The following is a 27,121-nucleotide window of genomic DNA, read 5'->3' as shown; positions in this document are numbered from 1 at the left end:
GCAGCAGCTGCAGGGCCATCCGTCTCACCCTCTCTGTATGCAGACAACTTCAGCATTTCGTACTGCTCCACCAGTACTGGTGTTGCTGAGCGGTGCCTACAGGGAGCCATCCAGAAGGCACAAATGGGCTCAAGGCACAATCATGGGCTCTAGCCCACAACTTGCAGTTTTTGGCTGCATAGTCGTGTGTTATGCATTTCTGTCGACGTCGTACTCTTCATGCGGAACCAGAACTTTACCTTACTGATGATCCCCTCGCTGTAGTGGAGACATATCGATTTTTAGGACCGGTTTTTAACGCCCGATTGTCTTGGGTTCCTCACCTTCGTCAGCTTAAGCGGAAGTGCTGGCAGCACCTCATTGCCCTCTGCTGCCTGAGCTAAACCAACTGGGGTGCAGATGGCTCTACTCTGCTGCATCAATACAGAGCCTTTGTTCAATCCCACCTTGACTATGGTAGTCTGGTTTACGGTTCAATGGTGCCCTCAATGTTGCATTTGCTCGACCCAGTGCATCACTGTGGCGCTCGCCTAGCAACGGGAGCTTTTAGGACGAGTCCGGTGACCAGCGTCCTTGCAGAGGCTGGAGTCCCTCCATTGCAGTCAGGCGCGCACAACTGCTTGACAGTTACATTGCACACATTCGTAGTTCTCCTGCACATCCGAATTACCGTCTCATTTTCTCACCCACGGCAGTTTATCTCCTGCATCAGCGACCCAGGTGAGGGCTTACAATTGCAGTTCATGTCCGATCCCTTCTATCTGAACTGGAGTCCATGCCTATACCACCTATACTCAAGGTCCAACCACGTACACCTCCACGATGTACACCTAGGCCGCGGCTTCGCATGGACCTTACACATGGCCTAAAGGACTCAGTTCATCCTGCAGCTCTGCACTGTCACTTCATCTCGATTCTTGACATGTACCGAGGGCATGAAGTGGTTTACACCAATGGCTCAATGGCTGATTGTCACGTCGGCTTCGCATGTGTCCGTGGAGGACATATTGAACAGCATTCCTTGCCCGATGGCTGCAGTGTTTTCACTGCAGAGCTGGTAGCTACATCTCGTGCTCTTGAGCACATCCATTCATGCCCTGGGGAGTCGTTTCTTGTGTGTACTGACTCCTGGAGCAGCCTAGAAGCTCTAGACCAGTGCTACCCTCATCATCCTTTGGTTGCGACCATCCAGGAGTCCATCTATGCCCTGGAATGGTCTGGTTGTTGAGTGGTGTTTGTGTGGACCTCAGGACATGTCGTAATCGCAGGCAACGAACTTGCTGACAGGCTGGCCAAACAGGCTACACGGAAACCGCTTATGGAGATGGGTGTTCTGATAACCTACCTGCGTTCGTGTTTACGTCACCAGGTTTTTTGGCTTTGGGAGACGCAATGGCATAGTCTCAGTACGCACAACAAACTGCGTGCCATTAAGGATACTACGAATGTGTGGCAGCCCTCCATGTGGGCCTCTAGCAGGGACTCTGTGGTTCTCTACTGGCTCCATGTTGGCAACGCTTGGGTTGATCCATGTCTACCTACTGCGACGTGAAGACCTGCCTCATTGTTGATGTGGTGCCTGGTTGACAGTGGCCCATATTCTGGTGCATTGTCTCACTTTGACTGCCCTGCAACGAAATCTTTGGTTATCTGACTGCCTCATCAGCTGATTTAGTTTTAAGTTTTATTTGTGAGGGTGGGTTTTATCATTTGATCTAAATTTTGGTGCATGTCCTTTGCCCCTCTGTGTCCTTCACCATAGTGCTTTTAGGGTGGAGGTTTTAATGTGTTGCAGAGTGGCTGGCTTCTCCTATTTATTTTCATGGTCAGCCAGCCATGGTAAAATGTTTTCTCATTTTAATCTCTTCTACCTGTTTCTTGCGTTTCTGTGGTTTTCTTCTCTCCTCTTTTCCATTTAAGTGTTGTTGCCCTCCTGTCGTTCTTTTGTGGTTATTCCTTTCTCTCCATTTTGTGTTGTCAGTCTTGCTTGTTTTACTCTCACACTTGTGGCATTGTTTTATATTTGGAACAAGGGACCGATGACATAGCAGTTTGGTCCCTTCCTCCCTATTTTAACTGAACCATCGCAATTTCTTTAGAGCATTCTTTACAGTGACTATACACCATAGAGGTCTCTCTCTCTTCATGAACCGTTCTTGTTGTGACTTGGCGAGACGGCCAAGCCACTACGAGGTAGCCGAAAGGCACGCATTTAAGCTCACGCAGGCTGGCTTGAGGTCTGGAACAGTTAAAGGAATAGACTAGCAAAAAAAGGTACGTAGCTTCTGGAATACTTAACTTTTAACCGAGCGAGGTGGCGCAGTGGTTAAACACTGGACTCGCATTCGGGAGGACGACGGTTCAATCCCGCGTCCAGCCATCCTGATTTAGGTTTTCCGTGATTTCCCTAAATCGCTCCAGGCAAATGCCGGGATGGTTCCTTTCAAAGGGCACGGCCGACTTCCTTCCCCGTCCTTCCCTAATCCGATGAGACCGATGACCTAGCTGTCTGGTCTCCTTCCCCAAAACAACCACAACTTAACTTTAATCCATAATTGGTAAACATCGGTCTGACGGTACATGCTTCACAAGATAAACAGCTAATGATAATGGCGCCTTGCTAGGTCGTAGCAAATGACGTAGCTGAAGGCTATGCTAACTATCGTCTCGGCAAATGAGAGCGTAATTTGTCAGTGAGCCATCACTAGCAAAGTCGGCTGTACAACTGGGGCGAATGCTAGGAAGTCTCTCTAGACCTGCCGTGTGGCGGCGCTCGGTCTGCAATCACTAACAGTGGCGACATGCGGGTCCGATGTATACTAACGGACCGCGGCCGATTTAAAGGCTACCACCTAGCAAGTGTGGTGTCTGGCGGTGACACCACAGTTCTACTAGTTACGTATCTATCCAATGTCTGATCAGTCATTCTTTTAAACTTGCGTAACAGTTCTACATGCTTCTGCACAGAGGTATATGTTTTGAATTCCTCTTTGAGATGTGACACAACTGCCTCTTTATGAAATTTAATGAAATTGTCAATCTTCTGCTTGATTTAGCTGCCTTTTGTACTTCTGTAATCATTGTTACTGCAAGTACCTAATGGTTACTGACGTCATCAGAGTGGTCAAGTCTGTCTGTTGCTGTTAACTCTTAAATGCTTCCATCATGATTGGTCTCCGAAACTGTGTGTTCATGGGTAGTTTCCAGAGAAGATATTTTTGTACTGTTTAGTGAGATGTCGTTTCAAGTCCACCACTCAAAACAAACTGTAATTATCTAAATTGGCTGCTGGATGATTAAAATATCCTCCAATGACAACAGTATATTGGGGGAATGTACATACTACTGAACTGAAATTTTCTGGAGGTGAATCTGGTGATTGACCAAAAGATCCAATTAAAAGTCTTTCTCCACACATAATACTAAGTTCTAGCCAAAAACTCTTCCATGCAATTTCATTTTGCAGTCACAGATTTGAGTTTTTGGTCATGTGACAAATACACTATCTTCATTACCTGTTAGCCTATACTTTTGAGATATACTTAGATTTACCTCAGAAATCTCACTGCCAATGGTCTCAGATTTTAGCCAACTTCCTATACCAGTCCATAGCCCTTGCCAACCTTGTCCTGCAGAACCATATAATTCAGGCCCAAACCTCTTCGCAATTCCTGCTTTCCACCTGCAAAATTCTCGTGCTATGCAATCCCAAATTCCTGCATCTCATCTCCCAGATTGATACCCTTGTCCTCTAGGAACTAGAGCAGCAAGCCCATCTCCACCTAAAAAAAGCTCTCCATCCTGTTAATTTCCTACTCCCAACTTGAATTATTGCTATCCACCACCTCGAAAATAGCCTCCCTGAAGTCTCGCCCACATCCCCTCATAGCTGAGAAACCCTGCATTGAGGTCCTGCTACATTAACCACACCCTCAAAAAGACCTTGCCACCACCATACAAAATCCATCACCTAAACAGACCTGAAACACAGTCGTGAACCTGTCATCCAAAACCTCATTCCACAGATGTATCAGTCCTTTCAAATGACCTTACCTTTTGCCCCACTCCCAAATTCCGTGTTGATGAGTGTGTTAAAGACACCTCCTTCTATTGCTCCCTGCAGTGGAAACACTTCTTTGCCACAAAGCACACCAATCAGACTCGGTCAAAAACTGACATTTAACCCTTCCGACTTAGTTTGTAGTGCCTGACACAGTCACGTCGATTAAATATTTGGGCGTAACATTGCAGAGCGATATGAAGTGGGACAAGCATGTAATGGCAGTTGTGGGGAAGGCGGATAGTCGTCTTTGGTTAATTGGTGGGTCATTCCATGCCAAGTGGTCTAAACCTTCCCACCATCATGTCTCCAATTTTCTTCAAATTTTATCTGTAGCACTAGTCAAGTGCTAAATTAAGTTTCTCAAGATTTCAAGCCTCTAGCTGCAATACTTGCTGATCTACACCCCCTTGTCTGAAGGGTAGTAAGTTCGCATGCGCGCGACATCAGACAAAATGCCATTTTTGGGGTCTCATAAAATTGAAACCAATTCATAAGAATGGTTAGTAAGATGAGACCCTGTACAGTTTTTTGTGCTGATTCAAACGAAATTAATTATAAGATTACTGATGCAAAATCCGGTCAAACAAGTCGACTCAAAGTGTACCCCTAATTCTGTCGTGACTTAATGCGACAAATTTTGACCAATATTCAGACTGCAATAATTTCCTTGCAGATAAAGATATGGACTTGAACTTTTTACCAAGTCTTATCTTTGTGCTGGACATAATACAGCTGGATTTCCAACTACCCAGGCTTTATAGTCGCCTTGCAAAATCTCTTCAAATTTGGCAGTGTCAGCGCAAATGGCTTTATTTACCAAAGTTCAAAGCCCATTACTACAAAATAGTCAGCCTGGATTTAATTGTGAATAGTATCATCTGAAAGAGAAACTCTTGCTCTACAAGATGGATATATTTTTCTTTTGCAACGCTTCCATTAAGTGCTTATTTACTCAGGTCAAAGTATCTTATATTTTGTGTGCGCAGTGCCCTGCGTTGGTCCATGATGGCTGAGCCATTACTGGTTATCACAATAAAACCAGCATCCCCATCGCCATAGGGGCCACGCCCGATAGCCATGCAGTAACAGCCACGGGTGGGTATCTTTACTGCAGGTTCCCAAGCCTGATTACAGGGTGTCTTTACCACAGGATCCCAAGCCTGATTGTGGGTTTCTTTATGCAGGTTCCCAAGCCTGTCTTCCTCAGTTACTTCATCATTCTGGAAGCATCGTTGATTTGCAAGAGAATGCTTTCAGGAAAACTGTATTGCCGACCAGATGATGTCACTGATGGAGCTGGAATAACACCAATGATAAGTTGTTCTGGAATCCAGCAAGTATCACGTCTTAAGGGCCAATAAAATGAACTTGCAGGACCATGAGGATGCATAAAGCTTATGAAAGCATCTTTCTGTTCGACTGAGATTTCAACGATGTTTCCAATCCACCATTTCTTTTCATAAATGCAAGCAACATACTGCCCAGGCTGAAGATCCATGACTTGAACTACTACTTCAGCAGCACTAATTTTGGCCAAAAAAGATGTCGCATCATTAGAAACTCTACTGACCTTAATTGTCGTCATATCAATGGGCAAAAAATGGTGGTTTTCTCTTGTGCCAGCTAGAGTGTGCCCTTGCAGGAATCTTTCTTCTTGAGAAGCTTTTTCTTCTTCAACTTCCTCTTTGCTGATGAAAAAGAATTTGATTCCATTGATATTATCATTGCAGAAGTTGAAAAGATCTTTGGGTGTTAGAATCTGGTTTTCATATGGACGTTGCAAACTTGCTCTTGCTGCCAACCGTTTTGTTGTGCCTCCAATGCCATCACAAGGCGACTTTCCATGGCTTGTTCCAAAGAAATTCCATTCTGCTGTTATTTCAAAATCTTCTTTGTGATAGCATAAGTTGAGAAAATTCTTGAAATTCTTATATTGTGCAGCTGAACCATCACTGAAGTAGTGGATGTGGCTTATTTTGGAAAATTGCATCTTCAGGTAATTGATTACTTTTCCAATGTAAACATGGACAGTAATCGTATCGTGTCGAAGGCAGTCACTAATAACACAAAGATTCACACATTGCACCTCTTCGTTTTCACAGTAGTAGACTATAAATGGATGAACTGTTGCTTGACTGTTTTCCCAGTGAAAGCCTTGCACTGCATCTTGAACAATAAATGAATAGTTTTCAGCAAAATCCATTAGTATTATGAATTCGCCTTCTTTCAAATCAGTTTTGAGAGCTTTCAGGTGCTGGCTTTGATGCTTGGCAATGTAGTGATGACAAGACAGGTTCCAAATTTTTGCTGCAATATCTTCAACATACTCTTCTGTTGAAAGCTGCTTTGTTTCTAAAGTATCCCTGTCGGTATGAATCCATTGTTTGTACTCAATCAGTTCTTCAGGGTCATTATCTTCAAAATATGTTGCAATAACTGCTTCTACACCTTCTGGACCAGGGCAGTTTTCACAACGATGAAGCATACAATCCTTGTTTTCCAAGCTGCAAACAGCTTTGCTAAGAATTTCCTTGTAGTCTTCATTGATTGATGCACCAGTGAGCATAAGCTTGACATTTTGGTGTATTGTACAGACACAAACTGAGTGCATTCCAGCAGAGCCAACTGTAACACACCATTTTGGTCTAAGCTCGCAAAACTTTGAGAAGCCAATTTCTGGTCCATTTTGCTTCTGATAAGACACGTACATTTCCTTCAAATTGCAAAGCAACAACCGCTTTTGCTTGTACACCTTTGTTCCTGAAATTCTCACAGGCACACAGTCTTTCTTCCCTGGACAAAGTCTGCTGAATTCGTCATCTTGAAAAAAGTCATGTACTTTCTGGACAACTTCATCTGAAAGCTTCCTTCCTTGCCGATTTGCTGGAAAAGCTAGAACACCTTGCTCATTCTTCAGTTTTCTCGCTTGCTTTACCATTCTTTCTGATACATTAAATGCTGTTGTCGTATCTTTAATTGTCCAGCTTCTTGGAACCAAGGTCAATATTTGAACTTTTGTCCTACGATTTGACACTTTACATTTTTCTTTCAACTCTTCTATAAGATTATCAAGATCTGCACAATTATTGCATGGGCGACTTTTACTTGAACTTGGCTGTTCATCGTAATTGATTCCTACAGCAGCAGCAATTTGATTCCCAATTAAACTTTGTGCATCCAAGATCTTTCTTTTTGCATAGCTTTGCTTATCTCTTTTACTTAGTTGTCTTCTTTTCAATGGTGAAGCACCAATAAATGATAAACTTTTGTTGATGGCTGGTTCAGTTTCATCCGTTGTGAAATCTTGTTCAGATTGGGTTGATAGTGATGATGAATCTTCTAGCTTTTGGTTCAGTGCCGACATGCAGCGAGGGCAAAGCTTCTGACCAGGTTTTATATCAATCACTTCTTTTTTCTTTAACAGGCAAAGTTTGGCAGCTGTTTCATTATCAAGCAGTCTAAGTCCAGCTTTTACATTGTGATTCCTCTTCTTGAATGGATTGCAACATTTCTTTTGCATCGCTTGATATTCATGTAGGAAGAGGGCTTCATGGTGGAAGCAAATGATGGAATTTTCGTCAAGTTTGGCTTCTGAACGCGAAACAAGCAATTTCTGGTCACATTCTGTGAAATCACTAAACGCTTTGAATCCAGTCTTCTTAGCATAGAAGATAACATGGCACTTTGATGCAGCAGCATCTTTTCCAATTGAACAGGGGGCCAACGATTCTTCTTCTTCATTAACTTCTGACATCTCTCACTGGCCAATCACTGAATAAAACACGAATGAAATATCCAATTATATCAGTAATTCTAAGCGACTATTAAGATTCAAATTCCTAGAAATGAAGAAAAATTAGTGCATCGCGCATACAAAATATAACAACTTTGATGTGAGTTAATGAGTACTTAATGGTCGCGTTGCAAAAAAAACAAATGTCAGTCTTGTAGAGCAAGAGTTTCTCTTTTAGGTGATACTATTCACAAGCAGATTCAGGCCAACTATTTTTTAGTAATTGGCTTGAAACTTTGGTAAATTTTACCGTTTGTGCTGACACTGCCTAATTTGAAGAGATACTGCAGGGCGACCATATGGCCTGGATCATTGCAAATCCGGCTGCATTATGTCTAGCACAAGCATGAAGCTTGGCCAAAAGTTCAAGTCCATATCTTCAACTGCAAGGAAATCATTGCAGTCTTAATATTGGTCAAAATTTGTCGCGTTGTGTCACGACAAATTTTGAAGTATACTTTGAGTCGAGTTATTTGACCGGGGTTTGCATGAGTAATGTTATACATAATTTCGTTGGAATCAGCAAAAAAAACTGTACAGGGTCGCATCTTACTAACCATTCTTATGAATTAGTTTCGATTTTATTAGACTCCAAATATGACATTTTTTTTATGTTGCATGCACACGGACTAAGTACACTTCAGACAAGGGGGTCTAGATCAGCAGCTATTGCAGCTAGAGGCCTGAAATCTTGGGAAACTTACTTCAACACTTGACTAAAGCTACAGTTAAAATTTGACGAAAATTGGAGACCATGATGGTGGGAACTTTTTTCAGTTTTAGACCACTTGGTGTGGAATGACCCTGGTAGAATTTTGGGAAGATGTGGTTCGTCTGTAAAGGAGACCACTTATAAAACACTAATACGACCTATTCTTGAGTAGTGCTCGAGCTTTTGGGATCCCTACCAGGTCGGATTGAGGGAGGACATAGATGCAATTCAGAGGCGGGCTGCTAGATTTGTTACTGGTAGGTTTGATCATCATGCGAATGTTACGGAAATGCTTCAGGAAATTGGGTGGGAGTCCCTAGAGGAAAGGAGGCGTTCTTTTTATGAATCGCTACTGAGGAAATTTAGAGAACCAGCATTTTAGGCTGACTGCAGTACAATTTTACTGCCGCCAACTTACATTTCGCGGAAAGACCACAAAGATAAGAGAAATTAGGGCTCGTACAGAGGCATATAGGCAGTCATTTTTCTCTCGTTCTGTTTGGGAGTGGAACAGGGAAAGAAGTTGCTAGTTGTGGTACGAGGTACCCTCCGCCACGCACCATATGGTGCATTGCGGAGTATGGATGTAGATGTAGATGTAGTTCACTCCCATCACCATCATTCCCAAATCCCTCAACATGGAAGCAAACCTAACATCCGCAGAATGAAACCGCACTCCACCACGTAATACCTGACCCCCTACCTTACAATCCAACCTGCCGACAAAGGCTCCACCACATTGGTTATGAACTGCAGTGATTACCTGGCAGAGGGATTAGAGTAGCAGTCAGATACATCCACCTACGAATCCTCCCTCTCCCCTTTCAAAGCATCTGTCTGATCTACCAACTAAGCTGCAACTACTGTACCACTTTCTATGTAGGCATGACAACTATCCTGCTTTCTGCCCACATGAATTACTGCTGCCAAACATTGACAAAGAGAGAGGTGGATCATCCAGTTGATCAACATGCTGCCCAACATGATGTGCTTCACTTTTGTGACTACTTTGCAGCCTGTGCCATTTAAATTCTTCCTACCAACACCAGCTGTGCTGAATTGCTCAGGTGGGAACTCTCCATACAATATGTCCTTTTTTCCCATAACCTCCTGGCCTAAACTCAATTAATCCCTGCCTCCCTCTTACCTATCCTCGTCCCTGCCGCCCCCACTCAAGAACTACGCCTTCTATCATGTCAATGCACCAACAAATCCTTTCCCCTACTCTATTTCTCACCTCTCTCCTGTCCCTACCACCCACCTCATCCTTTATCCTGCAGTGCACCCTCCTGCGGTAGCACCTAGCAGCTGTAACCCGTCCGTACACATTCCGCCACGCAGCACTAACATCTTTCACCATGTGCACCGTAGTATCCCTCCTCCTTCCCATCTCGTGATCTTGTGTTGCTTCCTTACCCCCCACCACCCACTCCAACCAACTACTATTTGTCAGTGGAACTTTAATGCCCTGAGACAGTGGTAATGTGTGGGTTTAGTTGTGCTTATGTGGATGTACGTGTGTGTTCTACTGCAGAAGAGAAACTATGACAGAAAGTTTTAATATTTTGGAAGTCTTTTTTCATTGTGCCTATCCGCAATTCAGCACCTCATCTATATGGAGAGTAGCAATCTACCCTTTACAAATTGTTGTCAGTATAATATGATCTTCACTGCGAAGGAGGCATTCAGCAGAAAGAGGAGACTCTTATATTGCAAATTAGATAAGGGTCTAAGGAAAAGTCCTGGCAAATGTTTTGTCTGGAGTATGGCACTATATGGTGCAGAAACACGGATGCTGAGATGAGGGGATGAAAAAAGAGTACAAGAATTTAAGATGTGGATATGGAAGAGAATGGAGAAAATAAGCTGGGTGGAAAGAGTGAGTAATGATAGAGTATTGGAAAGGGTTGGTGAGAGATTATGTCTGCTGGAGGTTGTAAGAGAAAGGAAAAAGAACTGGTTGGGACATTCATTGAGAAGGGAGTGCTTGCTAGCAGATGCTTTGGAGGGATTGGTTTGTGGGAGAAGACTGAGAGGAAGGAGGAGATACAAGATGATAGATGATATTAATGGAAGAGGAAATTATGCAGACCTGAAGAGGATGACAGAAGACCGAACATCCTGGAGAACTACCGTGTGAAAACATGTCTTTTGGCAGAACACTAATGATGATGATATAGTGGAAATGCTGAGTCACAGACTGGGATTACATAGAGACTTTTAAACATGTAATCTTCTGGCCAGAAGGCCACCTTCTGAAATAGACAACATGTACGTGCCCATATTAATGCTAAAGCAGCCAGAGACAGCAGTCTCGTGTGTGTGTGTGTGTGTGTGTGTGTGTGTGTGTGTGTGTGTGTGTTGCCTATTTTTATTGTGTCTGTCTGTGACTCAGATTGTTCTCACCATATAGCAGAAACGCTATCTTTTTAATAATAGTGTCATTATTCCATCCTGGATTTTCCATTGTTAGGTTTAAAAATAAAATATTCCAAAGCACCTAATGATACTCAAACCCACAACCTCTCAGGTCTGAGGTTTGTGTTACAACCATTACACTGCACAACCAATCTGTGTAATGGTTCTGTTTTAAATCTGTAAAGCTTCATGCAAAATTGCAACTGCCCCCCCCCCCCCCCTCCTCCCGTTGTCGATTACTCTCACAAACGAGGGCCCTCCAGGGTGAATCACGACACGGTATAGTTTCAAAAACTCGAGCACACCGCTGGGGACCCCTCCTTGTTGGAATTGTCTGGCTCAGAACCAGATAATGCCAATCAATTCTGGTGACAATGCTACAGATTGTGGCCTTTGCTGAAACACTGTGTGCAAGATTGACTTTCTTAACCTTCTCCCACAATTGCTGGAATGATCCACATATGAACTCGAACTCTAGGTGACACAAGCACCATTGGCTTAAGCTGGTTGCACCTTGTTCCCTCAGTGGCTCTAGGAACAGCTTCTTCAACATGTTGCTCGAGACACTCTAGGCATACCCATAGTGCATAAGGTGATCCCTCCCATCCCCTTTTGCCATTTCATTAAGGGTTACCACTATCCACTGTATGTTAAAACAGCTGACACTTAACAGATCCCTACCTTTTGTGTTTGCCTCCCCATGATGTAGGACACAGCAGGTTTCTGAAGCACTGACTTAAGAATAAAGTCAGTGAGCAGAAAAACTGGAAAATTTGCCCTAATCAAGTAAGTACTGCAGTGTTTCTATTGTTGTACATGGCTGATTTGTTCTTGAGATCCAACTTCTTTATATTGGTTTACCCACCTTTTTATTTCTTCACGACTGCAAATATTGAAAAATTTTGACTTAATTTCCAAATTTGTTTGCAATCACATTGATACCAGTGCCTTTGTTCTGGCATTTGAGGGGACACCTCTTGGAGAAGGTCAAGGTTATGGTTTATTGTTGTGACACGAAGCCATATGTCCTGCCACCCATCAGATGTTTTCAGTTTTTGGATTTTGGGCACATATTATAGAGCAGGCCCTCCATGTGGTGAACGTGGAGACACACTCCTGGAAGTGGAGCCCCTGTGTTCTGCCACCCATGTGTGTTAATGTCACAACCATCACTCTTCATGTGCATCAGATTGTCTGGATTAAAACAAGGAAAAGAAGATATAGGAGCAGAAGTCCCTATATTGTTTATTCTATATTGAGGCTTCCCAGATATGTGATTGTCTTCACCCTTTGTCTATGACATCTAACTTTGTCTCCCTGTGGTTCTACACCCACCCTTCCGGTTATTGCACCCCCTACCCAGCCAAAGTAGGCTCCCTTTCTTCTGATGACTGTTTGGAGGTCTGCTGTGACCGATGGTCCGTGTGCTCCAAGGCTGCCCGCTCTCTCTCGGTTCCAGATCTCACTGAAGCCTGTTCTCTCTCCAGTTGCTGCCCTCCTTGACTGATGAAAGACGAGAAGAAGAAACACAAGTTCTGCGCAAAGTCCCTCCAGTGTCCCGGATGTGCCAACTCCGCACCCCCCCCCCCCCCCTCCCCCCCTTGCAACCAGAATCTGACTTCGTTTATGGATGTTGTCCTGTCCTTGTTAGTAATAAAATGAACTCTTCTACATCGTAAAGAAAATATTATTAGTTAATTAACTTGCTTGACCTTTGACTTTGACACAGATAAGACAGGTACTGGATTTAAACTCTCTTTTGATTCTTTTTCCTAGATGCATGCATTCTAAAATTTTTAACCTGTCTAAGATAAATATCAGTAAAAAAAAATTGACTGTAGTTGAATATGTTTTCTTTGTGGCTGCTGTAAAGAGAGAAATGGTTAGGTACAGTAAGAGTTGGCAATCGGAGGTTTCCGCTTCTCCAGTTCTCAGAAAATGCCAGGCATAGTCGGAGAAAACTACTAATACTCATGATGACGTCTCCGTCTCTCTTGGCCACAAAAGTACTGTTGCCATAAGATTTTCTGGAAAAAACTTTCAGAATGAGAAGGTTGAACAACAGTGGCAGAATGATATCTTGCGACTTACAAACTGGCCACTTAAGGAACATCTTGAACATACAAGCTGATGGCGAAATATTGCGCATTGTTTGGACCGTGTTAGCAGCAGATTCGCCCAGTATTGTTAATTTGTGAAGAAATCACTATGCATTATATTGCTAAACACACCAATAGTTTTTATGAAGGTCCGGGGATTCAGTATCGAGTAAAAGTTCGTAAGCGATATTTAGCCTTTTTTTTCACAAATTAAGTTTTCTATTTTTGATAAGTGCGATTACTAGTTGACCTCTGCACTTCAAATTACTTCTATATGCAAACTTATCTGACCTCAGAGAGAGAGAGAGAGAGAGAGAGAGAGAGAGAGAGAGAGAGAGAGAGAGAGAGAGAGAGAGAGATGAAAATGAGCACTAAAATCGATGTGTAATAATACAGTTATGTTAGCGATGTAATTTTGAGGCGAGTGTCTAAACAAAACGAAGCAAATTGCAAATATTGTATTTCTTAGGCCCACAGCAGTTAAATTATTACAAATGTAATATTGTACTTTACAGAAATAAAAATTTGACCCGCAGAAGATGACACACAGGTGTTGAAACGTGTAATATTGTACTTAACAGAAATAAAAATTTGACCCGCAGAAGATGACACACAGGTGTTGAAACGTATGTGGGTAAATATGAAAATAAACTAATTGTGTTTGCATAAAGCTGATTTCCAAACAACCCAATTTTTAATCAAACAGAGCAAGCAGGTGTTGTGGAATGCTTTGTCTCCTCACTAGGTTCTTCTGTCCCTTCATCACGGGTGTGCGCTCAATTCCCCATCCTCCAAGGATGCCAATGGCGGTCTTCCATGCCAGGCCTTGTCCTTCCAGGTGGCCTTTGCACAGATTCACCAGTTCTTGCAGAATACCTTGTACCCCATTTTGCAGTGGCACTGGTGTTTGCATCCTATCCAACTGCCTTCCTCCACTGGAAATAGTGGGGTAAAGCTTCTCACTTATGTTTTACCCCTTGCCAGGTGGAATCCTACATTGAACAGTTTAGTGGATGGGAATTCCCTCTGGCCCTCTCCTGTTTCCGTGATTCAGTCCCTGGTCCCAATTTCAACCATAAACAATTGCTTCAAAACCTCATCCTCCACAACGAGAATATCTCCTCTGGGTGTTTTACTGTGTTTGACTCCAAGGCATTTTCCCCCCATCAGTTGAGGCACAGTATGTCCTTAAGCCCGGTAAGGATCTATTATCCCTCGATAGTTAATGGCTGTTTAGTCTGACCAGTGTCTCCCACAAGTAAGTTGGATAGATGGTGGCTCGTCGGCTCTGCTGGGTCCACAAATCTTGGGATGTTTTGTCTCCTTATCAGTGCGGCATCCAGGATGGACAGTCTCCGATAGATCTGCTCCAGCTGGGTTTTCCTCAGTGCCGTCATCTTGTCGCAGTTTTCTTCAGTCTGTGTAAGATCTACAACACAGCTTGGCACCATCGTGCTTTACTTGTACTCCATGACTGGGGACTTTGGGACCCCACTGGTTGCTCTGAATTTGACTTGATACTATTCTCAGCACTCTGTGGACCCATGAGAATCGCTTTCCACGGGGTTCTGTATTAAGTGTCCTTCTTTTCCTCACCAGTATTAATGGACTCGTGGCGTGCTCCTTTGCAGCTAGTTCTTGGTAGTGGTGGAAAGGCCGTGTTGTGATATGGTGTAGGAAATCTGTTTATGGAGCAGGTTTGGGGGATAGTGCCTGTCTGTGAGTCCTGCCTACTGAATGTGGGAATTCTCGTCAGCTGCAGGTAGGCTGTCCACAGGTGGCCTGGTTAAATGGGAGCGTGTGTTGCAGTCCCATCCCACGCACCCGCTGCTTCTACCTCTCGCACATCTATTTTCTCTGTCCAAGCATAACAGTTAACCCTTCCACAACCTCCTCCCTCCCTCCCTGTGTGTGTGTGTGTGTGTGTGTGTGTGTGTGTGTGTGTGTGTGTGTGTGTGTGTGTGTGTGTGTGCACTTTAGCTTATTAAAAAATTTGTCTGAAAGCTAGCCGCATTCATTTTCAAATTAACAATGAAAAATAAGGCAAAAAAGACAGTTCAGTACTTGTAAAATTAGTTGTCTAACACCAAAATGGGTAAACAAACACAGAAATTAGGTATAAAATAAAAAATCGTATCCCTAACAAATAATGTACTTCTGGTATCAGTAACTTAGGAATGTTTTTGTTTTATTATTATTATTATTATTATTATTATCTTCACTTTCTCAGACATTAAGTCCGGTTAAAAATGGAGTGACGCGGACCTTGATCAAGCGTCACTTACTTTTAACTGTACGGTATGTGTTATATTGCATTTAGGAACTTTCGGGTAATTGAACATGTATCAATAATTACGGATTTCTGTAGCTGTATATATATGTTTGGATGTAGCTGTATTGCATTGATGTACTGGTGGATATTGTGTGGTATGACTCCTGTAGTTGATAGTATAATTGGTATGATGTCAACTTTATCCTGATGCCACATGTCTTTGACTTCCTCAGCCAGTTGGATGTATTTTTCAATTTTTTCTCCTGTTTTCTTTTGTATATTTGTTGTATTGGGTATGGATATTTCGATTATTTGTGTTAATTTCTTCTTTTTATTGGTGAGTATGATGTCAGGTTTGTTATGTGGCGTTGTTTTATCTGTTATAATGGTTCTGTTCCAGTATAATTTGTATTCATCATTCTCCAGTACATTTTGTGGTGTATACTTGTATGTAGGAACGTGTTGTTTTAAAAGTTTATGTTGTAAGGCAAGCTGTTGATGTATTATTTTTGCGACATTGTCATGTCTTCTGGGGTATTCTGTATTTGCTAGTATTGTACATCCGCTTGTGATGTGATCTACTGTTTCTGTTTGTTGTTTACAAAGTCTGCATTTATCCGTTGTGGTATTGGGATCTTTAATAATATGCTTGCTGTAATACCTGGTGTTTATTGTTTGATCCTGTATTGCAATCATGAATCCTTCCATCTCACTGTATATATTGCCTTTTCTTAGCCATGTGTTGGTTGCGTCTTGATCGATGTGTGGCTGTGTTAGATGATACGGGTGCTTGCCATGTAGTGTTTTCATTTTCCAATTTACTTTCTTCATGTCTGTTGATGTTATGTGATCTAAAGGGTTGTAGAAGTGGTTATGAAATTGCAGTGGTGTAGCCGATGTATTTATATGAGTGATTGCCTTATGTATTTTGCTAGTTTCTGCTCGTTCTAGAAAGAATTTTCTTAAATTGTCTACCTGTCCATAATGTAGGTTTTTTATGTCGATAAATCCCCTTCCTCCTTCCTTTCTGCTTAATGTGAATCTTTCTGTTGCTGAATGTATGTGATGTATTCTATATTTGTGGCATTGTGATCGTGTTAGTGTATTTAGTGCTTCTAGGTCTGTGTTACTCCATTTCACTACTCCAAATGAGTAGGTCAATATTGGTATGGCATAGGTATTTATAGCTTTTGTCTTGTTTCTTGCTGTCAATTCTGTTTTCAGTATTTTTGTTAGTCTTTGTCTATATTTTTCTTTTAGTTCTTCTTTGATATTTGTATTATCTATTCCTATTTTTTGTCTGTATCCTAGATATTTATAGGCATCCGTTTTTTCCATCGCTTCTATGCAGTCGCTGTGGTTATCCAATATGTAATCTTCTTGTTTAGTATGTTTTCCCTTGACTATGCTATTTTTTATTATTATTATTATTGTTATTATTATTATTATTATTATTATTATTATTATTGTGTACTGTTTCTCTGCAGAGTATGATGAGCCTGAGACACTAATAGTCCTCCTGGAAGAAGAATTAGTTGCAATTGATTTGCTCTCGGAAGACTGGCGAATGCTGCAATTGCCATATCTTGTTTCACTTCATGCAAGTGCTGTTACTTGTGCTCAGCATATTTCAAATGTACCAGAAGATCTTTGGGAAGCCATTGTGGCTGCAGGAAAACAGCAGACACTGGAACATTATTCTGAAAGAGTTAGTAGTTATATATTTTAAAAATTATTTTTTTTTTAGATGCTCATTAGAGCTTAGTTTTGTGGCAAAATTAAGGTCTGACAAATGGAAATGTTGCTTCTTTCATCACTACGCAACTATTAACTATGATTTATTAGTGCATAATTATTTTTTTGACATTGAGCCGTGTTATATAATTCAACTGAGTGACAGCCAACAAGTGCATTTTAGAGATGTGTCCTCCAGAAGAATCTTTTGAAAGGTCTAACAGAAGAGTATCTGACAGATGTAGTTAATTTGTGTTTCTAGACAATGTCATTAAAACAGGGGTCAAGTCAGCAAGTACTTGTGATCTAATGTTTAGTCTGAAAGTTCAGAATTAAATGATGCTATTCACAGTTGTAGAGGAGGAGAAGAATAATTAAAGATAAATACACGCTTTGAACCAGAGACTTGATTGTGCTTCTTGCCGTTTGTGGTAATCTAGTGTAGTTTCTTAGATATACTTACTTTATTTATTATGGAGTGTCCAGGATACAGGTTGAAATACTGACAATATTGTGCAAAGGATAGATTGCTACTCTCTGTGAAGATGGCATTTTGATTTGCAGACAGGCATGAAGAAAAGACTGTTACACATTGAGCTTTTGGCCTAAGTTTCCTTCAGGAACGAAATGCACACAGGCGCATGCCTGAGCGCATTTTATGCACCCTTGACCACTATCTCTGGCCACTCCGGTCAGAAAGCAGCTGTGCCATGTCGAATGGAAGCAACAACACAGAGTGGGATGGGGAAGCGGGAGAGGGAGTCAGAGCATGGCTGTCGGAAGGTTAAGTCAGCACTGCCTGGTGGAGCATGCAGGATCTAGAGGACAAAGCTGCCATGTGAAGAATCAGGAGGCTAGAGAGAATCAGGGAAAGGGAAAAGACCAGTGGGTGCGTTGGCAGAGAGCAGCACACAATGAAAGTGAGGGGATGTGAATTGGGAGGAGGTGATAAGACAGAGGGGTTGGCAACTGTTGGATGAAGGGGACAGTAGGTTACTGTAAGTTTAGGCCAGTATGATTTTGGGAGCAGAGACTATGTTGTATTGTAAGGATAACTTCCATCTGCACAGTTGAGAAAAGTAGTGCTGGTGGAAACGATCTAGATGGCCCAGGTTGTGAAGCAGCCACTGAAATCAAGCTTGTTTTGTTCAGCTCCATGTTATGCCACATGGTGATCAACTTTGCTCTTGGTCAAAGTTGGTGGCTGCCATCGATTTTGGTGGACAGTGGGTTGGTAGACATACTGTAAAAAATGCTGTGCAGCGATTGCAGCAGAGTTGGTTTTCAGTGGGACATGGCTGCTTTCACAAGTGGCTCAGTCTCTGATGGGGTAGGATAAGCCTATGACAGGACTGGAATAGGGAGTGCTTAGCAGTTAGATTGGACAGATGCTGTCTCTGTCTCTTTCACAGCGTTTTGGTATTGGGAGTGGATTAGGGATGGACTAGAATATTGTGGAGGTTGGGTGGGTGACAGAACACCACTTTGGGAGAGGTGGGAAGGATTTTGGGTAAGATCTCCCTCATTTCAGGGCCGTGTAATAGATAATCAAAGCCCTACTGAAAGATGTGGCTCAGTTGTTCCAGTCCAGGGTGGTACTGTGTGATGAAATGGGGCACTTCTTTGTACCTGGTTCATGGGAGTTGGTGGGAGGATAAGGGGTGTGCGTGTGTGTGCGTACTGGCAAGTGAGTTTGTGTTGCTGCAGATATGCCACCCATGGGTGGGCAGGCTGTATGGGAGGGATTTTTTTGGTGTGCAACAGATGACAGCTGACTAAATGCAGTTACTGTTGGTGTTTGGTGGGTTTGATGTGTATGTATGAGAGGTGGAGGAGGGGGAGGGGTGCATGCGTGTGCTTGTATTTTTCTTTTGTCATGAAGAAGGCTTTGGCCGAAAGCTCAGTCTGTATCAGTCTTTTCGTGTGCCTGTCTGAAACTTGGCTTGTCATCTTTATGGTGAGTAGCAATCTACCCTTTTCATAATATTGTTGTTACTTTACTTATGTAATTTTTATGTACATTTGAAATACAATTATTCTGCACTTTTGGAGATTTCTGCTGTTTGGCACTATAATGTTTTTATTGTGTAATATACAATATTTAGAATGAATTTAGGGGAATCATTGAGCTGTTTGAATGGTACTGCAAAATTATCATTGATACTAGCAACTAATACATGTTGCATTAAAGTTTGCAGTTCTTTGTTGGAACTGTTACGTGAAGGTCAATCTCGGGCTGCCGTGATTTCTGGCTTTCTTCCTCCACAGCTTTTCTTTGCTGTTTTCATTGTGTCATAAGTGTTTGTCCTCTTCCTAAAATAATTTGGAGAGGAATTTCTGTGTCAAAGTGGCCATACTAATGTGAACATTAATTTCATATGTTTGGGGTTGTGATTTGAAACAGGTCTTTGTTTAAAACCTTTTACTTATATGCAAATAGTGTATTTAGAGAAGGAAATGGGACCAGTATATATGCATTTGGAGAGATGTATAAAAATAATTTAATACCACACGAAAACTGGGTGGCAGTGGTGGGGGGAGGGGATGAATTTGAGAGCGTTGTCATTTAAACATGTTCACTCAGTACTTCTCATTTCTCAAAATCCAGATGTAGATGACCCAACTGCTGTGTATTTTCTATCAGAGCAAGCATAACACAACTGCATGGGTACTATAGTGTTATTAAAGCCTTCACAGATAGTTTCAGGGCTGTACCCACAGTTAAAAGTCGAACATTCTTTGTGCCAGTCATATGTGCCTCAAGTATTTATCTGTTGATAAAGTGAATGCTTTCACGACTGGATGACATCTGCTGGTAAAACTTTTGGAGTAAAATGTTGTCCATGAAACTCTTCTGTTTCTAATGTTTCAGCCAGAGCTGCACTGGATCTCTTCCGTTGAGTCTTGCTGACTGCCGGGTCAGACCTCGGAGAGCGACATACATACTGCAGGAAAATAGGGGTGGCCAGAGTTACAAGTGATAAGGAGAGATGATCTTTGTCAAAGCTAAGACTTTAATCACCATCTGCAACAAAAGAGAGATGTCATCAAGTCTTGCCAGTAGAGCCAAAAGGATTTGTGCCCCAGAGTACCCTGATGCAGAATGAAAACATTTAATGCAGGCTTTCAAGAAAAATGGCTCCTCAGGGAAGAAAGTAAACAGAATTCTACGAGCAAATGACAGAAGACCAAAAGGACAAGAATGAAAAGTAACAATGGAAGAATGCAGATTCTTTACCTTTTGTTAAAAAAGTAAGAGATCAGATTGATAAGATATTACAGAAAAGCGACGTTAGACTGGTTTTTGACCAACAAGGAAAATAGGTCAGGCACTCCGATCTATAAAGGATAAATGCCCTCCTCTGTCAGCATGTAGCCTTCGTAAAATTCTGTGTATGTGTGCAAAATTTTATATTGGAACAGCCAAGAGAAGCAACAATGCACTGCTAAAGAAGCACAAAAGTCTTTGCTGACTAGGGAAATAGACAAATTGGCTGTAGCAGAGTATACTCTTCAACCAGGAAGTCACAAAGTGAAGTCTTCTGAAACAAAAATTATATCTGCAACAACAAACTCTTATTTGTAAAGAAGCCATTGAAATGTATAAACATAGGAATAATTTTAGCAGAAAAGAAGAGACCATGAAACTTAGTGACATACGTACAGTAGCTCTGTACAACCACTAAACAGTTTTTCATCTTTGACAATACAACAATCGGTAATTAAATTTTATCTTTGACAAGGATCATCACTGCTTATCACATGTAACTCCAGCCACGCTCATTTTTCTACAGCATATATGTCGCTCTGATGCCCAACCCATCGGTCGGCAAGACTCAGTGGAGGACCAACACCTCTGAAGATATCCAGTGCAGTTCTGGATGAAACGTTAGGAACAGAACAGTTTCATCGACCACAATCCTACACCCCAGAAGCTTTACCAACATCAGTATTTATCCATTGCTTTGCCTCCCAATACTTTTCGCTTTTTGATGAACAGTGTAAAAATGGTATCTGGAGTACAAGTCACGTGTACAGTTCTGTTTGCTTCTACCTGTTTTTAACGTCTGCTGCCATTGAGTTTTCTCCCTGTTTATTTCATGGTAGTTCCTAAGTTTCACTAGGTTACTGTCACTGGCCTCAAAACCACCAAAATTGGGGTTATTAGTTAATAATTTCAGAAGATATGCATTTTATCTCCCAGCTTAATAAGAGAGCAAAATTTTGTCATACACACTCTGCAATCAGTGCTTCAAAAGACATTCTTTGCTTAGCAGCTTAGTTAAAGTGCAAACTAACAATAAGTTTCAGAAACGTTGGTCAGAAATTTGTGTCTCTTAAATATAAAATTATTGTTATGCAGGAGTGGCCAGTTGATGGTGGTCGTGTTCTCCAAAGTCAGGGATCTGAGGAGACCTCATCAACAGAATTTAACAAAGAGCTGCTGTTAACAGGCCATGAAGATGGCACAGTGAGATTTTGGAATGCTGGTCATGTTGCCCTCCAACCACTTTACAAGTTTGCCTCGGCTCAGCTTTTCAGTAGTGAAGAAATAGGTAGTGAAGCAAATAATGGGACAGTAGATGAAGAAGAGGAGGAGGAGTGGCCACCGTTTCGGAAGGTAAAACTTTTCTTACTAACACTTGTATACTCTATTAATAATACTCTATTAATACTCTATTAATAATAATAATAAGAAATCCCGTGGAGGCCCGGGAAAGGAATAGGCCTCCGGTATGTTCTGCCAGTCGTAAAAGGCGACGAAAAGAACAAACCACTAATAGGGCTAACCCCCCTTTTAGTGTGATTAGTTGGTTCAGGACAGAACTAATGAAGCCTCGGACAAGAGCTGTCATGGTCGGGGACGACACTTGAACCCTATGCCCGTCCACAATGGTAACGACACTGCTAGCCACACGGAAAATGAATAGAGGTGCTTTGCAGGATATGCTTCCTGCAACCACTCTAGAAGGAAAACAAAGACAGAGGATGAGATGGTCAGATGAAGTTAACCGACACCTCATGTTCTGTTATTACCAAGCAACATACTTAGGAACCAACACAACTGGATACAGATCACAAGTATACACAACATTTATTACCAGATACCCAGAATTAAAATTTTTAACAGAACAACGACTAGCTGATCAGATCCGTGTTATAATCAAAAATAACAGGATACCCCAGTCAGAATTAGAAACCATCAAACAACAAGTACTGGAACAAAATAATGTGCAACCAGAAGAAGAAGAAGAAGAAGAAGAAGAAGAAGAAAATACAGTAATGGACTCAAACTTCCCAGAGCAAACAAACAAAGAACAAAACGCGTCAATTACACAATCAGAGGAAAACAAAATCTTAAGACAGCCACCAGAACAAGCACAAATAGAACGTGAAGTGACACACATGTTAGATATAGAAGAAAAATTTCAGCTGACATATATAGAATACAAAGACACAAATACAGACATTAGACCATTCTTGCAAAGACCACCAAATAACCCACAAGTCGAAACAACAATAACAACTAGCAACACAATCATACACAACAAAATAAATGCAAATACAACTATGGAAGAGTTACAACTACTGGTTTATATAGGGGCACTCACTACACTAAATATACACACTAGGCAGAGATCAGAAGCGACCAACACACAGAAGAAACCCACAAAACCAGCATGGCAACACAGGCTACAGATCAGAATAGAAAAACTGAGAAAAGACATCGGACAGCTAACACAATTTATAAGAAATGAAATAGCAGACAAAAACGACAAAGGTTAGGTAAAATCTCACAAGAAGCGATAGAGCGATTAGATGAAAAGAAGCAGAAATTACAAGCATTGGCCAAACAACTTAGAAGATACAAAAAAAGTGAAAATAGAAGGAAACAAAACCAAACATTCAACACAAACCAAAAGAAATTTTACCAAACAATAGATAACACACACATTAAAATAGACAATCCACCAAACATAACAGACGTGGAACTCTTCTGGAGCAACATATGGTCAAACCCGGTACAACATAACAGGCATGCACGGTGGATACAAGCAAAAACAGACACATACAAGATGATACCACAAATGCCTGAAGTGATGATTTTGCAACATGAAGTCACCCGAGCAATTAATTCTACGCACAATTGGAAAGCCCTTGGAAAAGATAAAATAGCAAATTTCTGGCTAAAGAAGTTCACCTCAACACATTCACATTTAACTAAATTATTTAACAATATGAATATAATAGAGGGAAACATTCCACGCGGGAAAAATATATCTAAAAACAAAGATGATGTGACTTACCAAACGAAAGCGCTGGCATGTTGATAGACACACAAACAAACACAAACATACACACAAAATTCAACCTTTCGCAACCAACGGTTGCTTCATCAGGAAAGAGGGAAAGACGAAAGGATGTGGGTTTTAAGGAAGAGGGTAAGGAGTCATTCCAATCCTGGGAGCGGAAAGACTTACCTTAGGGGGAAAAACAGGACAGGTCTACACGCGCGTGCACACACACGCATATCCATCCACACATACACAGACACAAGCAGACATTTGTAAAGGCAAAGAGTTTGGCCAAACTCCTTTTTCTCCCCTAAGGTAAGTCTTTCCGCTCCCGGGATTGGAATGGCTCCTTACCCTCTCTCTTAAAACCCACATCCTTTCGTCTTTCCCTCTCCTTCCCTCTTTCCTGATGAAGCAACTGTTGGTTGCGAAAGCTTGAATTTTGTGTATATGTTTGTGTTTGTTTGTGTGTCTATCAACATGCCAGCACTTTCGTTTGGTAAGTCACATCATCTTTGTTTTTAGATAAATTATTTAACAGTTACATTGCAGACCCATACTCATCAGGGAGATACACTTACACAAGGAATAACTTATCTGAAACCTAAAGATCAAGCAGACACAGCAAACCCAGCAAAATATCGCCCCATAACATGCCTACCAATAATATACAAAATATTAACTTCAGTCATTACACAGAAATTAATGACACATACAACACAGAACAAAATTATATATGAAGAACAAAAAGGCTGCTGCAAAGGTGCATGAGGATGTAAAGAGCAACTGATAATAGATGCAGAGGGTGACTTATCAAGCTGAAACTAAACAAAGGTCGCTGCACTACGCGTACATTGATTACCAAAAAGTTTTTGATAGTAAACCCCACTCATGGTTACTACAAATATTGGAAATGTACAAAGTAGATTCTAAATTGATACAGTTCCTTAACATAGTAATGAAAAATTGGAAAACCACACTTAATATCCTAACAAATTCAGATAATATCACATCACAGCCAATACAGATTAAGCGTGGAATATACCATGGAGACTCATTAGTCCGTTCTGGTTCTGCCTTGCTCTGAACCCACTATCCAACATGCTAAATAATACAAATTATGGATACAATATTACTGGAACATACCCATACAAAATCACACATTTGCTATACATGGATGATCTAAAACTACTGGCAGCAACAAATCAGCAACTCAACCAATTACTAAAGATAACAGAAGTATTCAGCAACTAAATATCTAGGATACAGATAAAAAATAGGAATAGATAATACAAATATTAAAGAAGAACTGAAAGAAAAATATAGACAAAGACTAACAAAAATACTGAAAACAGAATTGACAGCAAGAAAAAAGACAAAAGCTATAAATACTTATGCTATACCAATATTGACCTACTCATTTGGAGTAGTGAAATGTAGTAACACAACCTAGAAGCACTCAATACACTTACACGATCACAATGCCACAAATATAGAATACATCACATACATTCAGCAACAGAAAGATTCACATTAAGCAGAAAGGAAGGAGGAAGGGGATTTATCGACATAAAAAACCTACATCATGGACACGTAGACAATTTAAGAAAATTCTTTATAGAACAAGCAGAAACCAGCAAAATACACAAAGCAATCACTCATATAAATAAACCGGCTACACCATTGCAATTTCATAACCACTTCTACAACCCTTTAGATCACATAACATCAACAGATACGAAGAAAGTGAATTGGAAAAAGAAAACACTACATCGCAAGCATCCGTATCATCTAACAGCCATACATCGATCAACATGCATCCAACACATGGCTAAGAAAAGGCAATATATACAGTGAGATGGAAGGATTCATGATTGCAATACAGGATCAAACAATAAACACCAGATATTACAGCAAGCATATTATTAGAGATCCCAATACCACAATAGATAAATGCAGACTTTGCAAACAACAAATAGAAACAGTAGATCACATCACAAGCGGATGTACAGTACTAGCAAATACAGAATATCCCAGAAGACATGACAATGTAGCAAAAATAATACATCAACAACTTGCGATACAACATAAACTAATAAAACAACACGCTCCCACATACAAGTATGCACCACAAAATGTACTGGAGAATGATGAATACAAATTATACTGGAACAGAACCATTATAACAGATAAAACACTACCACATAACAAACCTGACATCATAATCACCAATAAAAAGAAGAAATTAACACAAATAATCGAAATATCCATACCCAATACAACAGATGTACAGAAGGAAACAGGAGAAAAAATTGAAAAATACATCCAACTGGCTGAGGAAGTCAAGGACATGTAGCATCAGGATGAAGTTGACATCATACCAATTATACTGTCAACTACAGGAGTCATACCACACAATATCCACCAGTACATCAAAGCAATACAGCTACATCGAAATGTATATATACAACTACAGAAATCTGTAATTATTGATACATGTTCAATTATCCGAAAGTTCCTAAATGCAATGTAACAGATACCGTACAGTTAAGAGGAAGTCACGCTTGATCAAGGTCCGCATCACTTTCCATTTTTAACCAGACATAACGTCTCAGAAAGGAAAGAAATAATAATAATAATTTTTCTCCAATATGAACATTTAATGGGATAGTCTTTCCCAGTAATTAATGATTATGTGTGTTTTTGGAAAATGTTGGCAAAGGGAATTGGTCACTTAAGCAATGTGCCAAAGCCCACTTTATTGTGCAAGTCACACAAGCTTTGAGGGGGCAAATACAGTTACACAATTTAGGAATACAATCTTTGTTGAAAATAAAGCAATCTATTTACACACAAAGTCTATAAGAACTGATCATGTGCAAAATAAATTAATGTGATGGTAATCGTAATAGACACCATGGTTATACCCTGCAGTCTCCTTTATTCTGACATGTAACCAGGAGAGTTGCCCACTGGCACCATCCCTGGCTGTGTCAGGGCAGAGGCTAGAACGTCACTGGTGATCTCAATGTGGAGCTCGTCATGCATAATCAATCTGTGCTGTCTCGACAATGCTGTCCCTTGAAGCTATAAAGTACCCAATGATGCCCCCAACTGTCTCCTGTTATCATCTGCAGAATGGCAAGTTAAATATTTATGATGTAATTAGATAGATAAAAAAAATCTACTTACCAAGCGGCAGCAGGAGAACACGTACATAAAGGTATTTAAATATGCAAGTTCTTAGAACCAGTGGCACCTTCTTCTTGCAGAAGGTTGGAAGGGGAAGGAAGAGCGTACCAGGTGGTGTGAGAAGGAAAGACAGACTGTTGGGGACTGTGCCAAATGAGATTTGAAAACCTGAGAGCTTAAAGGGATATGACAGGGTAATATGCAAGTCGGAGACTTTTGACAGGTCAGGAAATGAAACATAGAAAACTAAGGTACCAAATACCGTTTCTTGAAACTGCTTGTCCCTGAGGGTTACTCCCAAAGGCATAACATTGAAAGTCCCTGTTTCTGGCTGTAGTCCTACTCTACATCAGCACCTTTTATAGTTTCAAATACAGCGATCTCTTACACTTACCTGGCTAATCTCTGACTTGTATGCCTCAAATGCTTATTTACACTCCACCAGACTTCTCTCCTCCTATAAAATCCTGCAATTATCTGACCATCAAGTCTGCTCCTAGACTACCTCAACAGTAGTATTTCCCTTCCTGTCCCTCTGCATC

General features: G+C 41.1%; 1 protein-coding gene across 1 annotated transcript in view; it reads left to right on the top strand.

The window, feature by feature from the left end:
• LOC124774002 (lethal(2) giant larvae protein homolog 1) overlaps window positions 1–27,121 on the top strand; it is a 354,779-nt gene that overhangs the window by 137,048 nt on the left and 190,610 nt on the right. The window contains 2 exon segments of the mRNA XM_047249448.1: window positions 16,845–17,065; window positions 21,455–21,712. Of these exon segments, the coding sequence (XP_047105404.1) occupies window positions 16,845–17,065; window positions 21,455–21,712 (479 nt within the window).

The sequence above is a fragment of the Schistocerca piceifrons genome, chromosome 2, assembly GCF_021461385.2.
Source record: "Schistocerca piceifrons isolate TAMUIC-IGC-003096 chromosome 2, iqSchPice1.1, whole genome shotgun sequence".
Taxonomy (NCBI): domain Eukaryota; kingdom Metazoa; phylum Arthropoda; class Insecta; order Orthoptera; family Acrididae; genus Schistocerca; species Schistocerca piceifrons.
Note: the sequence above shows the minus strand (reverse complement) of the source record. Positions and strands in the feature narration are given on the sequence as shown.